At 48.8% G+C, this 15,793-nt stretch overlaps 1 protein-coding gene across 1 annotated transcript in view; it reads left to right on the forward strand.

The window, feature by feature from the left end:
- Nucleotides 1-15,793, forward strand: part of LOC119400267 (retinoid-inducible serine carboxypeptidase) — a 49,959-nt gene that overhangs the window by 15,047 nt on the left and 19,119 nt on the right. The window contains exon 2 of the mRNA XM_037667284.2: nucleotides 11,074-11,234. Within this exon, the coding sequence (XP_037523212.1) occupies nucleotides 11,074-11,234 (161 nt within the window). The remainder of the gene's footprint in view (nucleotides 1-11,073; nucleotides 11,235-15,793) is intronic.

The following is a 15,793-nucleotide window of genomic DNA, read 5'->3' on the forward strand; positions in this document are numbered from 1 at the left end:
AGGCGGCTCTGGTGAATAAAAGGCGTCGAGACCACGACTGTGCTGCGGTCTTTCAAAGTGGTGGAGGCTGCTTTCGATCCCCAAGTCCTCTACGGCATCGAGTTCCCCTGGAGCTTCGTTCGGGTCGCCGCTTGCTCCGCCTATCCGCTGTCATGGCCCAAGACACGCTGCCTGGTCCATCCGGCATCCCCGCCCAGCCACCCGCCCCAGCATATACCGTCACCGCCCGGCAGCGGGACCCACCTATCTTCTCCGGTCTCCCACGCGACGATGTCGAAGTATGGCTGAAGGAGTACGACATGACAAGTGTGTATAACAACTGGGACAATCCTCAAAAACTTCGCCACGTCGCATTCTATCTGTCCGACGTAGCGAAAACGTGGTTTTTTAACCACGAGGACATCTTCGCTGATTGGCCTACCTTCGCTCAGCAAATCCGGAGAATTTTTGGGACACCCAACATTCATTCTGAGGTCTCGAAGAGAAAGCTCGACGGCCGCGTACAACACCCAGGGGAGACGTACACTTCGTACATCGAAGACGTCCTTGCCCTTTGCCGCCGCGTGGACTCGGCTATGACGGAGGCTGATCGTGTTCGACACATCCTCAAAGGGATAGGCCACGTCGCGTTCAACGCTCTCGCCGTCAAAAACCCCAGCACCGTCGAGGATGTCATCACGACTTGCCAGCATCTTGACGAACTACAAGCCATCCGTTTGCACCCAGACGCCTGTGACAGCCGACCTTCTTCGGATGCGGATTTGCGTACGCTGATTCGCACTCTGATTCGTGAAGAGCTTCAAGCGCAAGGACTGTCCCCTTCTCCTCTGCGCCGCTCAACATCGCCTCTACAGCCGGTCACCCATGCCTCTGAATACCGCTCGGAAAACTAGGTGGTGCAGTTTTTGGAGGGAAAGCTGCATCGCTCGGACAAACACCAAAACCTCCAGAGGGCCCGGCCAATTTGTTATTAGTGTATGCTGAAGGGGTGCCTATTCAAGCATTGGTGGACACGGGAGCTGCTATTTCTGTTATTCATGCGGATTTGTGTCGTCGTCTACGTAAGGTTACTACACCTTATACTGGCACTTCCTTACGTAGCGCAAACGACTTTACGATACAGCCGTCAGCACAGTGCACCGTTCGTGTTTTTATTGATGGGATCCGGCACCATATTCAATTCGTCGTATTGACTTCCTGTGCTTATATGCTAATTTTGGGATGGGACTTTCTTTCTGGTGCTTCCGCCTTCATCTCTTGTCGACAACGCCTCGTACACATGCGAGAGACTGATGATACCGACGAGGAATCTTGGTCACGCCACCGTTTACGAACCGTCCAAGATTCCGTGGTGCCACCTGGCCACGAACAAGTTCTCACGGTTGCTTCAGATATCATTGACCACGGTGATGTTCTAGTCGCTCCATCAGCCCGTTGTCTCTCCAAGGGAATTGCAATAGCGTCGAGTCTTCTTCGCTTCACCAACGGCACCGCCTGTCTTGCTGTACTCAACGTCACGAATGAGCCGATTCTGCTTCCTAAAGGCTCTGTTGTCGTTTGCGGCGTGGACACGCAACCTCTCTCTGTGGTGGCTACGAATACTGATGCGGCGCAACCACGCTCACTTACAGATACTAGTCCTGATACAGCTCTCGCCAATGCAATCAGCACGGATCTAACTCCGCCGCAAGCAGATGAGCTACTAGCGCTGTTGTCGAAGCATAAATCTTCCTTCGACATACATTCCCCTATTCTAGGACAGACTTCGGTGACAGCTCATCGCATACACACTGATGGAACTTCAATTGTCCGCCGCCGACCATACCGTGTATCTACTAGCGAACGCGAGATCATCGACAAGCACGTTACCGATATGCTCAAGCAAAATATCATCCGCCCCTCCGCAAGCCCTTGGTCCTCACCTGTCGTTCTCGTGCGCAAGAAAGACGGCTCGGTGCGATTCTGCGTTGATTACCGTGCCTTGAACAAAATAACCAGAAAAGACGTATATCCCTTGCCTCGCATTGATGATGCCTTAGATTCGTTGCAAGGAGCGGATTATTTTTCAAGCCTTGACCTGCGCTCCGGTTACTGGCAAATTCCTATGCACGAGGATGATAAGGAGAAAACTGCCTTTGCCACACCTGACGGGCTTTACGAATTTAACGTCATGCCTTTTGGGCTCTGCAATGCGCCAGCAACCTTTGAACGAATGATGGACACTGTACTGCGGGGCCTTAAGTGGAAGACATGCTTATGTTACCTTGACGACGTAGTCATATTTTCTTCAACATTCGAACAACACTTGCAGCGCTTAGACGAAGTTCTGACGTGTTTCGCAGCTGCTGGTCTCCAGCTGAATACCAAAAAGTGCCACTTTGCAAGCAAAACCATTAAAGTACTAGGACATCTCGTCAGCAAGGACGGAATTCGGCCTGACCCCGACAAGATTGCCGCTGTTCTTCGCTTCCCCACGCCTCACCGTTCCAAAGAGCTCCGCAGCTTTCTTGGCCTCGCCTCTTACTTCCGGCGCTTCATACGCGACTTCGCCACCATTGCCGCGCCGCTTCACCAACTCCTTTCCTCGGAAACTTCATACGTATGGTCGGACGAGTGCCAAATGGCTTTTGACACGTTGAAACGTGCCCTCACGTCTGAGCCAGTGCTTTGTCATTTCGATGACACCGCGCCCACTCTCCTCCATACTGATGCCAGCGGTCATGGTGTCGGCGCTGTTCTTTTGCAACGACACGAAAGTTCGGGAGAACGTGTGATCGCATACGCAAGTCGGACCCTGACATCTGCCGAGAAAAACTACACGATCACTGAGCAGGAGTGTCTCGCCGTTGTCTGGGCCATTCAGAAATTTCGACCTTATCTCTACGGCCGCCACTTTACCGTTGTGACAGACCACCACGCTCTGTGCTGGCTGTCGACGTTAAAGAATTTGTCTGGACGTCTCGGTCGCTGGATACTTCGTCTTCAAGAATATCAATTTGACGTCACGTACAAATCCGGCAAGAAACATAACGATGCAGATGCCCTCAGCCGTTGTCCATTACCTCCATCGTCAGACATAACCGGCCTCTCGCCATCCGTGAGCGACCCCGTCAACGTGTCTTCGGCAGTTCTTTCACTCGCCGCTCTCAATGTGCTTCCTTCGTTCCGCAACGAGACGTTTGCGTCTCACCAACGCAGCGACGCCTACTGCCACTCCATTATGCAACGCCTTCACGGCTCTTCGCGTCCTCCTAACGCCCGCGCCCGTCGCCAGTTGCAGAACTTCAAGATTGAGAACTCAATCCTGTACCGCTATATCTTCCACCCCGAAGGACAGCGTTGGGTTCCCGTCGCTCCTCGCTCACTCAGAGCACAGATATTGACAGCATTTCACGACGACCCCAAGGCTGGTCATCTCGGCTTTCACAAGACCTATGAACGCATCCGCAGTCGCTTTGCTTGGCCTGGACTCTCCACCTGCGTAGCACGATACGTTGCTTCATGCTCGCTCTGCCAGCGCCGCAAACGACCCACTTCATCTCCCGCGGGACCCCTACAACCTCTTCCATGTCCTGACGCTCCATTCGAGGTCATTGGGATCGATCTCTACGGACCACTGCCAGTATCAGCAAGCGGTAAGCGATGGATTGTCACTGCAGTAGACCACTTGACAAGGTACGCCGAAACAGCTGCACTCCCTTCCGGATCAGCGGAGGACATTGCCACCTTCTTCTTGGAAGCTATATTTCTGCGACATGGCGCGCCGCGTGTGCTTTTGAGTGACCGCGGCAAGGCCTTTCTGTCGAAACTACTTGAGGACGTTCTCCACGCATGTAACACCATCCACAAGACGACTTCCAGCTACCATCCCCAGACTAATGGCCTCACAGAGCGCTTTCACCGAACTCTCTCCGATATGATCTCCATGTATATCAACGCCGACCACACAAACTGGGATACCATCTTGCCATTCGTGACCTTCGCGTACAATACCGCTACGCAGCGCACCACGGGCTACTCACCCTTCTTCCTTGTCTACGGCCGTCAACCGACTACTCCACTAGACGTCTCTTTTTTTGATGTCCCCGTGGGGTCGTCGGCGTCGTCGAGCGAGCACTTAATCTCTCGCCTTGCCGCTTCTCGCCACCGCGCCCGCCTCAATACCGAGGCGAGTCAACAGGATCGGAAGGCTCGCTACGATGACTTTCACCGCGTCGTTCACTTCAATCCCGGAGATGAAGTATTGCTGTCGACCCCTACGCGAGTTCCTGGCCTATGTGATAAGTTTCAGCCACGTTTTATCGGCCCCTATGCTATCGTCAAGCAAACTTCTCCCGTGAACTATCGGGTAACTCCCGTTGTCATGCCTTCCGACAGCCGTTGCCGCGGCACAGAGGTTGTCCACGTTTCCCGCTTGAAACCATTCCTACGACGTACACAACCGTCGTAAACAGCGGCCAGGTTGGCCGCTTCCGCGCGAGGGGGAAATTAGTGTGAGCACAATATTCACAACATGCTTCCTTCATTCTCTTCACCTGTATGTAATCATCATCACTGTAAGCGTCATCTTCGTTCTGAGCGTTGGTCAGGCGGCTCTGGTGAATAAAAGGCGTCGAGACCACGACTGTGCTGCGGTCTTTCAATATTTTATATGCCTACTGATCACAACAAGTAATACAGATGGTTTAAAATTAAAATATTTTCAATATGGAAAGGGGTGGGCCAAATCTTTCGGAAAAGGTGGCGCCTATAAAAAATGAGATCCATGTAGAACTTTCACAAAAACGTTTTTAATAAGACTCGAAAAACGATGACACATATGTTCATTTATGCACAAGTCGTTCGCTTTTAAACATGTAATAGGGTTACATTTTTGCAGGCAATATTCACTTTCATAGGGCTATAGGAGAAGGAAACACATTCATTGCACACATCTTTTCTGCGGTTAAACTGCGGAATATCTTGACATTTTTACGAAATATTTCTTCTTAAACGCAGTGTAGAAAATTGGTGAACCCTTTCGCAGAAATGCAACCTTGAAATGGGGCGTGTATACCTATTAACATGTTCTCTGTTTTCACTATTCTTTTAAGTATATAGAGAAAGAAGGTACGTACGTGTCTACAAGCGGTTTCGTGTCTTGCTGAGACAGTTTGTTGATGAGCTCTTCAACATTTACCCTCCTAAGAACCTCCGTCTCTACGCTCAGCAGTGACAAATCACTGAGCCGGCTGTCGGCCATCGTTGATCGAAGCCTGTTTTTGATCAATTTCAGTTTGCTGAATGATCGTTCACCAGTGCAATTGTGACCATTAAGCACAAAAAAAAATTCTAAGAGCTACATGGACATCAGGAAAAGAACCTTCAAGCTTTTCGCGAATTAGAAGTTTCAGCATGTCTGCCACAGAAGAACAACCTTCGTTGCTCGCATATGAAATGAACTGCTCAAGCTCATCGGGAAATGTGTTAGCCAGATCAGAAGGGTACTTTTTCACGAGGTCCATTGCCTGCAGGCGTCTCTGCGCTGGTGAAAAACATTTCCAGTCTGTAATAACAGCAAACTGCGAGCAGACCTCGGTGTAAGCATTTAAGCAGGACGTGAGAGCGTGTACGAGATTGTCAATAGTGACAAAGAAGGTTTCACAGCGGAATTTTGCGGAAGGATCTTGTGGCTCTGGCGTGCTTGTGCCTGCAGTGCTGTCCTACAGTGTATAGATTGCTTTCGCTTTCTCTGCGAGCTTGTTTTGTACGAAGCGTTGTCGCAAGCTTTTCAATTTCGTCAAAACTCTCTCTTAAGCCGGATACATAATCACACAATGATTTCATCAGGCTGACGGCAGCATTCAATGAAAGTGTAGGACTCTGAAGTGCCTTGCTGGTGGCGCTGAAGCGCTGCAATTGCTCTATTCCAAAACTCGGCCATCAGCGCGGTTTCCAATGTTGGCATTGCCTTCAGCAAAGATTTTGCCTCGTGCTTCGTTTCTGCTCGTTCTTGAGGATCTTCGGATAGTTCATTCAAGGCGGCTTTGATTTCCTTAGAACCTGCCACGAGAGCCCTCGTTGCATCCGCTCACGCTGACCACCGCGTGTCTGAGATTTGCTTTCGGATTACCGCTGTGGCGTTTTGTTTCAAATGAGCCTGGAGTACAGCCCAGCGACGAGTGGACGCGGTAAAGAAAACGTATATACGTTGCACAAGCCCGAAAAAACTAACGGCTTGCCCACAAGAATCTACTGCATGGGCCCCGACCAGATTAAGAGAGTGAGCAACACAAAGGTTGAAATTTGCTTGCGAATTGATTTTCTTCAAGTGAGCCTGCATGCCAGAGTATTTTCCAGCCATATTGCTCGCGTTGTCGTATGACTGGCCACGACGGTCTTGGAAGTTAACTTCAACATTTTCTAAGAGGTCGAGCGCTGTCTTCGCGAGACCTTCCCCTTTGTGACTGGTTATGGGCAAAAATCCGAGAAAATGTTCTTCAGGCTCATCGTTAGCAACGTAGCGAACGACCACTGTAAGTTGATCCCTGTGACTCGAATCAGGTGTAGAATCAACTGAAAGAGAGAAGTACTTGGCACTCTCAACCGCGCAAGTGATTTTTTTTTCGGACTTCAGCTCCGAGGGCTTCTACAACCCATTCCACAATGGTTGAGGAGAGGTAAGATGTTTTTCCACGTCCAAGGTTCCCAAAGTTCTTTATAAACGAAAGGATCAAACTTGGCGATTAGTTCAAGACATCCAAGGAACTTGTTCTGCAAGGAACAAGGCTCTGAGCCCTTGTTCTGCAATGAACATTACCACTGCAACTACGCGGTGAAGAACATTTCTCCAGTAAGTTGCCCGTTCCGAGCAGTGCTCTTCAAAGGAGGGAAAACAGCGCGAATCTTTGGACGAACACAAAAGGGAGACAGACGACGACAGGCGCTGACTTACAACTGATCTTTATTTCTGTGAAGAAGGCACATTTATACAATGTCAGTGTACACACACGTGACTGCCATTAATGTGCTAACATCCCTCTGACATCGACATCACCGCATCACCGCTCTTCAAAGGATCGAATGACCGACGTTCTGAGAGAACGTCGCTTGCACAGGCCAAGCACGCATTGTCTATGACACTCATTTTCCTCGTGTGTCTGTAACTTTGCATATGCCTTGTTCCATGAACTGAGCCCATCTGGTTCCGAAAATTGGTCCTTTCTTGCTGACATCAGAGTACAGGGAAAGCAATATACAGATCATTTGGAAGGGCTGTACAGCAGCCATTCGCGCAAGACTACTTCGCCGCTGGTGCGGTGAGCATAGAACATTTCTTGCTTGAAGTGGCGGTGGTGGCCCTTCGGTGCCGCGTCAGTTGGCTGAAAGTACCGCTTCGAGCGAGAGTAATCACCCTGCATGTTTCTAGCATTTTCACATACATCCTGGGTTTGTGCCACCCAAAAGTTGACTGGCTACGCGCAGAGGAAACCAGTCCGCAGGCTCCATAGACATGCAAGGACGCTCATCAGGCAGTGGCTGATCTGTCTCAGTCGGGCTGCTCGTCCCTGGAGAACTGGGCTTCACGCAGTGTGCGATGAATTTGGTTCCCCGACCATGCTCGTCGAGGCTGTTGGCTTTAAAGCCATTGAAGAGAGCGCCTCGACTGCGCCTGCTTGGAAACAAACAGTTTCGCTGAGCGCACGGTCTGCCGGGTCACCTTCACTGGTCTCATTGGTCGACGGATTACTGGCCGAGCTCTTGTCACTGGTAAAATAGCTAGAAAGCTTAGGCATTTTTCCTAAAGTGTCGCTGAGGTTTTTTTTTTTTTTTCCTCCGTTGCCAAATGGCGCTTTCGAGCGCCAGAGAACTCCTTTTTCCGTGGCATGGTACAGTAACAGAGCCTGCAAGCCACGTTTATGATCTATAAGTAACTTATTCAAAGTGTGCTTTTCTAGAAATAATTTTTACTAAGGGGGACAATGAAGAATACTCTCAAAACAAATTTATGAGTAACATTACGGTAGTTGAACAAGACAATGAAACGCTGCCGAAGAAATCTGATACTGGCGATAACTCACTGACGAGAGTTTATCGCGTAGTTTGGGTTTCTGCTGCTTTCTGTCTACCGATTACTGTACGATTGTGCACGATTACTCTCTCGACATGATCTGGATCTGTCTACAATACGAAGGAAGTCCACAGAATAAGACGATACAGCCTGAATTGACTTTACAATAAGATCTCTATATCATTATGGTTCACATATCTTCGCAGCGGGTGGCATTCTCAAGCGTTCTGGTTCAGGTGAATATTACAGCGATGCTCGCTCATTCCAATGAATGGTCACCGACAGTATCCAAAGGTGGCAAAAATAAAGCACAAAATGTCGAAGTTTGGCGAAATCGGCCGCTCTGAATAAGTTAGTAAGAAAAGCTCGTACTTGCTTATTCATAAAATTAATTGATAATGACGGAGACAACACAAGAGCAAATGCACCCACTTAGTCATTGCGTAATAATATATTCGCAATAAAAGCATTCAAATGCTAATCCACTGAATATTATTTAAATATTCCCAAGGGTCTCGCAAAGATGTTGGTAGTGCCTCAATCTTTGCAAAGTAACGAAAATAGAAGCTCTGCAACTCTCGCACGAAACGTGCACACTGTACCTGTTAGCCATCTTAAAGTGCCCAAATATAAGAAATGCGCTTGCAGTTGTTTCCAATACTCGCACGAATGTAAATTTTGAAGCTCTTACCTTTAAGGTCAGCATATCCGATTGTTCTGCAGTGACAACGACGAGTACAGAGCTCCAGAGCGTGAAGGCGCACGAAATTTCTTTAACCGAAGAATGCGTCATAAGAGCCGTGCTGCCTTGTGGATCGTTGAGCGCGGCAGCGGTGTTATGTGATCTCGAACAAGCTGCGCGCATCCGGTCGGCTCGAGAAGCATCATGTTCACCTGAGACGCCCGCGGTTGCATGTGCTACGCAGGGCGTTGCGTAAAAGTTCAAAAGTGATGGTCGATTGAGGACCCCCACCACAACGCTCAAGCAATTGCGGTGAGGGCCTGCTGGCGGCCAGATAGTGGATATATGTTGTTGATATTTCCTGTGCACAACCTTTACCAAGTGATAGTCTCAAGTTTCCCTATATAACCACCAAGCAGGAATTAAGACAGAACGGCAATGCCAGAAGCGAAGAATCAAACCATTACTCCTTCGGAGTCCTTGCATAATCAGTAAGTTCCTTAACATACAAATATTTCATGGTGCGTTGTTTACACTATAATGAAAGCATACTATAGCATACCTCTGCGTCAGCTTCTTACCGGTTATTTTCATTCAGCGCATTAAACGATATTTCAAACAGGAACCACTCTCTATGCGCCTTCGCATTGCGTGTTGGACCTTAGCTGCTAAAATCCTCGTCAGGCTGCTATATGTGTCCATCCGCTGGATCAGATCCTTCCCTGTACACGATGCATGGTCTTGGGCGAGTAAAAGGTTTTTACCACAGACTGCAGAACTGGGAACTGACTTCAATATTGTGCACGTCATGCAACGAACAACCGTTTAGAAGCATGTATATTGATTATTGAAATAGATAATCTGTTTCTATCAGGGGAATCCAGCAGGAGGGTTAAACTTTTTCGAACAAAACAACGAAGTCGGCCATTTTTTCTGTCCCTTGGGGGGCCCCCTAAAACCGGAGGGCCCGGTTCATTTGAACCCTTTGAACCCTGGATAATCCGCCCCTGGGCATAGTAACGTGGCGTTTTGGGCGTTTTGGTATGTCGTACTGAAGATTATACCGTGTGTCACATCTTTCTTTGCCCGTGCTTTTTCGTGCGCTATAATCTTTAGCAGTGGTATCCTGCGACGCTTTGTGCCATTACAATACGACCAGGGCTTAAGGTCTCCCTTCATAGGAGAGGGGGGGGGGGGCTCAGTGGGCGGCGACCTATATACATACATACACACGTATACATACAGCCCCTCCTTAAGAAATGGAAGGAGGGGGGCGGCCCTGAATACGAGTGAGAGGTCTCTGGGCGGAACGAGTTCTCTCGGAGACTAAATGTGAAAAGATTGCACGTTAGTGAATATGTTGATAACGAACGCTTTGCGTCAGCATATAAGAATATGAAAAATCACGTAATGCGTCACGAAAAATATCGCTACCAGTGTTGCTGCTGCTCTACGCCTTTCAGGTGTACGGCAGCAGTAAAAACCAACTTGCCCAGGTGTCCACGCTTTACCTGTCAGGTGATCCCGTATTGTGAAAACAATAATACGCTTACAGACAAGGTAAGGCTGCAAACCAGGATTCGCGTCATCGCGCGAAGGGTTCTTATCGATTATCTTGCAAGTAGATGGTTACCCGCTAGCTGGCCGGCAAGTAGAGCAGGGACGACCAATCAAATACAAAAGTGCCATGCAATAACCACTGCCAGCGCAGCGTATAAAGAGCTGTCATGTTAAGCAGGCAAACACATCCCAATAAGTTGTTTGGGAATAAAGCTAATATTTCAATAAAATTAAACAAAGCTAAGAAATTTTCAAGCAAACAATTTTAGGTCTGTTTGCTGCTTCTTTATACAGATCTATAAAAGCAAATTTGCAAATGTATCGAAGTATCTTAAGATACTGTGCGGAAGTATCCTATCGGGTACAATTTCAAAGTATCTTTGTTCAGCACTGCGTGTACGAAATGTATCTGTTAATCTCTCTTTAATTGTATTGTTTAATACATTAAATTATTCCTTTGTTCTTTTTGCCTCTACAATTATCGTTAGGTAATATTCTAATGCGTTCATGAAGTTATGTGTATGCTTTCAGCCATTTCATCGTCTATGATAATAGGTATTCATTATGTGTGATCATTTATTTTGTGATGCCCCCCTTACAGAATGCCTCTGACGAGGCCTGTAAAATCTTTTTAAATAAGTAAATAAATACTGTATGCTAGAACAGAAACAACGACACTGTGTGTTAATTGTATTGCTGCGATATCGTTATACGCATGTACTGCTGAAGAAATCGTGTGTGATTCTGTAGCGTCCGTTGTTGTTTCTCCGCGCATGCGCAGTGCTGTTGGGCGGTCAGCCGCAGGGGCCGACGGGATGCCTTGCCGAGATACGCGAGGCCTGGAGCTACGTCAAGGTGCGCGAGCACGCGTACATGTTCTGGTGGCTCATGTTCGCCGACACGCCCGAATACCAGGCGGCGCCACTCATCATCTGGCTTCAGGTATGTATTAGGGCAGCAAATCGGTTGAACTGGAAAATACTCATGACGGCCAGCGCAAACGGAACACGGATAAGAAGAAGAAACGACGACGCAGGCACTGTCTAACAACTGCATGTTTATTACAAAGAAAACACCAAGGATATATACGGGCAGGAAAGAGATTGTCATCAAAACCGCACTCCCCCAAAGCTAACCAAAAAAAAAAAAAAAACACAGCAATAAATACACCGTGTGTATATAGTTTCTTTCCCGTAACAATATTAGCATGCACAGGTGATCACAACTGCGCACGTTCCAGGAAAGCCATTTCCTCATCAATCAGGGCTATAGAAGGGCAGCTCACGCACGTGTCTTTTTACCATTTCAGACGCCCCCGCGATTTCCCAACTATGCATGTTTGTACGCATCCTCTGTCCGCAAACGAGGGAGGGAGAGGACAGTGATCGCAATATACCAAATGATATAAAGTTTGCTACCAAAAAAAAAAACTACTAGTACTTAGTACTGCTAATACTACTACAACGAGTATTGCTACACCTGCTGCTTTTTCTTTATTGAAATAAAGAAATGTAGGAGTTGTCGCCATTAATTCTTGGCGACTGCGGACGAGCAAAGGGGGTGAGGTGGCGCTGCGGTCGAACTCGCACGCCCCCCCCCCCCCCTCCCTACTCCCACTTCCACTGCTGGAGAACCACATAAGGTCGAAGTCTGGGTCGGTTGGTAGATAACGCTGAAGCATAAACCAGTACAGATGACGAACAAGGGAGAAAGGTGACACACACAACGACTGGAAAGTCGTCGTTGTGTGTGTTGTGTGTGTCTCCCTTGTTCGTCGTTCTCTTGACTGGTTTATGCTTTGGAGAACCTGGGCGCACGCCTACGACTCAGAGTGCATCGCGGGCGCCGTTGTTCGCGAGGACATCGCTCCGTGAAGCGGCGTTGCGTGCCTCTTTCCTCGCGCATAGGCAATCCTCGTCTCGTATGCGAAACGGCCACGCTTGCACGCACCGCCTTATCGCTTCGGTATAGTCATGTGCACTTGTCGAGGAACGCCGTTATCGTCTCGAACTCCGCGAGATCTCACGTGCCCTGCCCTTTAGCACGTCATCGCCGCAATCTCCTAAGTAGCCTCGCGCGCTGATTATCTATTGTCTGGTTCGTTTACGCATACCAACACTCATAGGCGCGTGCAGGGTACTCGTATGTTTTAGCGCAAGTAAAAACGAGGACACAGCGCTACTAACAACTGGGGTTTATTGCACGTGGTAACAGAATAAAAACACTTTCAGGCTCCCTGATGCATTCACCTAAGGCGACTCTAAGGCGAAAGCCATCTTTTTCTCCTCACTTGTTCCTGCCGCGGCACCCTCCGAAAGCTTTCGGCACCTAATGTGGTTGTGCACAGCCTCCAGGATCGGTGTCACCTCCCCTGGTTTCGCACTGCCTCGGTGATCGTCCCACCTTTGACCAAGCTGGGATGTAATGTGATGACGTCATCATGTGACGTCGTCACAAATTTTGGCGATCTGTGACGTCATCACGTGATGATAATCTTTTGCGTCACTCGTGTGGACGCCGCCGACGCGGGACTCCGGTAAACTGTCGCGTTTGATGAGGCATCTAAGGCTGTCGCCTTAATATACCTCTGTATACAAGGAGGAAGGAGAGGCTGTCAAAATCACCATCGCACCACATATCGCTTTGCAGCAACATATGCAGTACCAACTAACCCACCAGTCGGTTTTCAGGGTTCTCCATTGGGGGGTGGGGGTGGGGGCAAGTTTCGCTGCACCCCCCCCCCCCCCTCTTTCGTTGGTGGAGTCCTAAAGAAAATGAGCTCCGCAATGGATGCAAAATGGAAAATAAAGCGATGACGTGCATCTCGAAAAGGCCTGTCATTGGTCCCCGGCTTTCCGGGAGTAAAGATGGCAAGTAAACGGTTCTTGGAACATACCAGGGGTCCTCGGTCACCATAACATTGCGCATTAAAGAATGACGTGAAAGGTCCGATTGTGTAAAGGTATGGGAGCAGAATTGGCGCTCCCCTTTAGATAATCAGAGCCCCCCCCCCCCCCCTCCCCCCGGTACGCACGCCTGTGCCAACACTACCGCACAAACACGCGAAAGCGCGTGATGTTTGCTGTTCATTACAGTTTGAAACAGAAACAGACAGCAATACACTACGCGTACTTACGCACATTGTTCTATCGTAAAAGGACATTAGCCAGCGGGCAGGGGTTGTAACCAAATAATTTGCCGCACATCTCTGAGGCACATATGACACGCCATAGGGCTTCAGACAAGAGTATGCATAATGCACCAGTTATAGAACTGGTTAATAAAGTATGCGCGCGTACGCCGAGATAACTTCTGTTCAAAATGACTGACTGACTGACTGACTGACTGACTGACTGACTGACTGACTGACTGACTGACTGACTGACTGACTGAATGAATGAATGAATGAATGAATGAATGAATGAATGAATGAATGAATGAATGAATGAATGAATGAATGAATGAAACGCCCTCGCGCCGCACAATGCTCCCAAGTTTAAGCGCGAAATACAAAGGCTTACATTTTAAGGAACTCTATAAGCTCCGGCCCCCGACGCGGTTATGGCGCTCGACTACTGGCCCGAAGGTCGCGGGATCGAATCCCGGCCGCGGCGGCCGCATTTCGATGGAAGCGAAAATATTTGGTGTACTTAGATTTAGGTGCACGCTAAAGAACCCCAGGTGGTGGAAATTTCCGGAGTCCTCCAGTGCGGCGTCCCTCATTATCATATGGTGGCTTGGGGAAGTAACACCCCAACAATTATTAATTAAATATGTCTTCAAATTGTTAAAACTCCAACAGTGAGTGATGAATATTATTAAACGCTCCGGAAGAGGGTGTCTAGCACAAAGTCGTTTCACTGCCCAGCCTCAGTGCAGGGCTATAGGATGTAATCACGTGACATCAACGTCCGCCATATTGTTGCACGATTCGCCGCTTTCACTTTATGTGCAGGCTGTTTGACACTTGGAGGAAACCACATCGCAATGCGCTCCCAGTTTTCCCCTAAGTGTGAAACAGCATGTACTTCTGCGTATAAAAACGGATCGAAGTAAAAACACAGGCTTTCATTGTTCTGGCTGTACAACGCAGTGACAGCTGCGATGACCTCACTACGTACGCCCCCATAGCGAGACACGATTTGTATGAATGAAAGAAAAGCATCCGGCAGCTCTTGTGACAACTGCATTCGATGTGACGATCGCGCTCGATGTAATCGTCGAAAGAAATAACCCCACGTGCGATAAGCAACTGGATGGCAAGGTCGGAGCGATAAGCCACGGACTGCGAGCGTGCTGGCAGGTGTGTTCCTTTTTTGTCCGCGCGTGGAACCCGCAGGGCGTCGAATTAGAAAAATATAAGCCAATTCCACTCGAAGTGAAAGCTGTATATACGGACTGCGTATCACTGATTTGCTTGTGTTTATATTGTGTTTATCTGCTCTCTTCTGTTCTTTTCGCGTGATTATTTCAATTGTTTTGCGATTATCTATTTTCTCTTCTATGGTTTCCTTTCTACTGTTATTCTACTGCTTGCTGCGCCGAGCGCGGTGCGTCTAACTGCCTGCGCTGGCGTTTCGCCTACGCTTCTCTCTTCCGTAGAAGTGTATGTAAACCCCGACGCTGGCGTTTCGCCGTCGCTTCGCTGGCTCGGACGGACGAATGAGCTCTTCGGCGACGCTGGCGTTCATGGGCAAGCAAGCGCTGGCGTTCCAAACGTGCACAGCCTGCTCGGCTTATGTGTACCTAACTTGGGTCCTGCGTGACGCCAACGCGAGACGACGGCAGGGCGGTTCCTTAGTGTGTTCCGCAATTAATAAAAAAAAACCCACGGGCGATAAGCTATTTGGATCGCAAGGTCTGAGCGATCAAGGATAGAGCGTAATCGCGCGTGTTTCTTTCTTCGTGACGCGTGGAACCCACAGGGCGCCGAATTAAAGAGCTTATCGGCTGATAAACGCTGCTTTTTTTGTACTGCGCTTATCAGTCAGAGAACTGTCGCAGGCCATTGTTTCGATTCGCGCATTTCCAGGACTCGTAGACTCGTCATTTCGGGATAAGATGCAGCTCGACCCGGACGAAGGACAAAAATGGAGTCGACTCGCGAGCGCTGAGTGGCAACTCCGGTTTGTTTTGCTGTATATCATATGGTGCAATATTAATGTATATATTCCCGCACATGTTACTGTGCCTTTTTTTTTTTTTTGTAGAGCGCAGCTCTTACCCACCCCCGTTCCTGCGTTGAGCGGCGTCGCCGTTGGCGTCGGCGTAACCGATAGAGCGAACGAAGACGAAAAGAGCGAACAGCACTCGAGCGCTGGCAGTTTCTGTGGCAATATGTAACGAATGTTGCATTGCTACAGCTACGGACAGCCAGAACTTCAAACACAGTTGGCGTTGCCCCAACACGAAGCTGCGCTCGGAATTCGCATAAGGCAGTATCGTAATCGTCGGTGAATTTTTCTTTCTTGTTCCCATTTCTGCATATGTCTATTAATAAT

This window comes from Rhipicephalus sanguineus, chromosome 7 (assembly GCF_013339695.2).
Source record: "Rhipicephalus sanguineus isolate Rsan-2018 chromosome 7, BIME_Rsan_1.4, whole genome shotgun sequence".
NCBI lineage: Eukaryota > Metazoa > Arthropoda > Arachnida > Ixodida > Ixodidae > Rhipicephalus > Rhipicephalus sanguineus.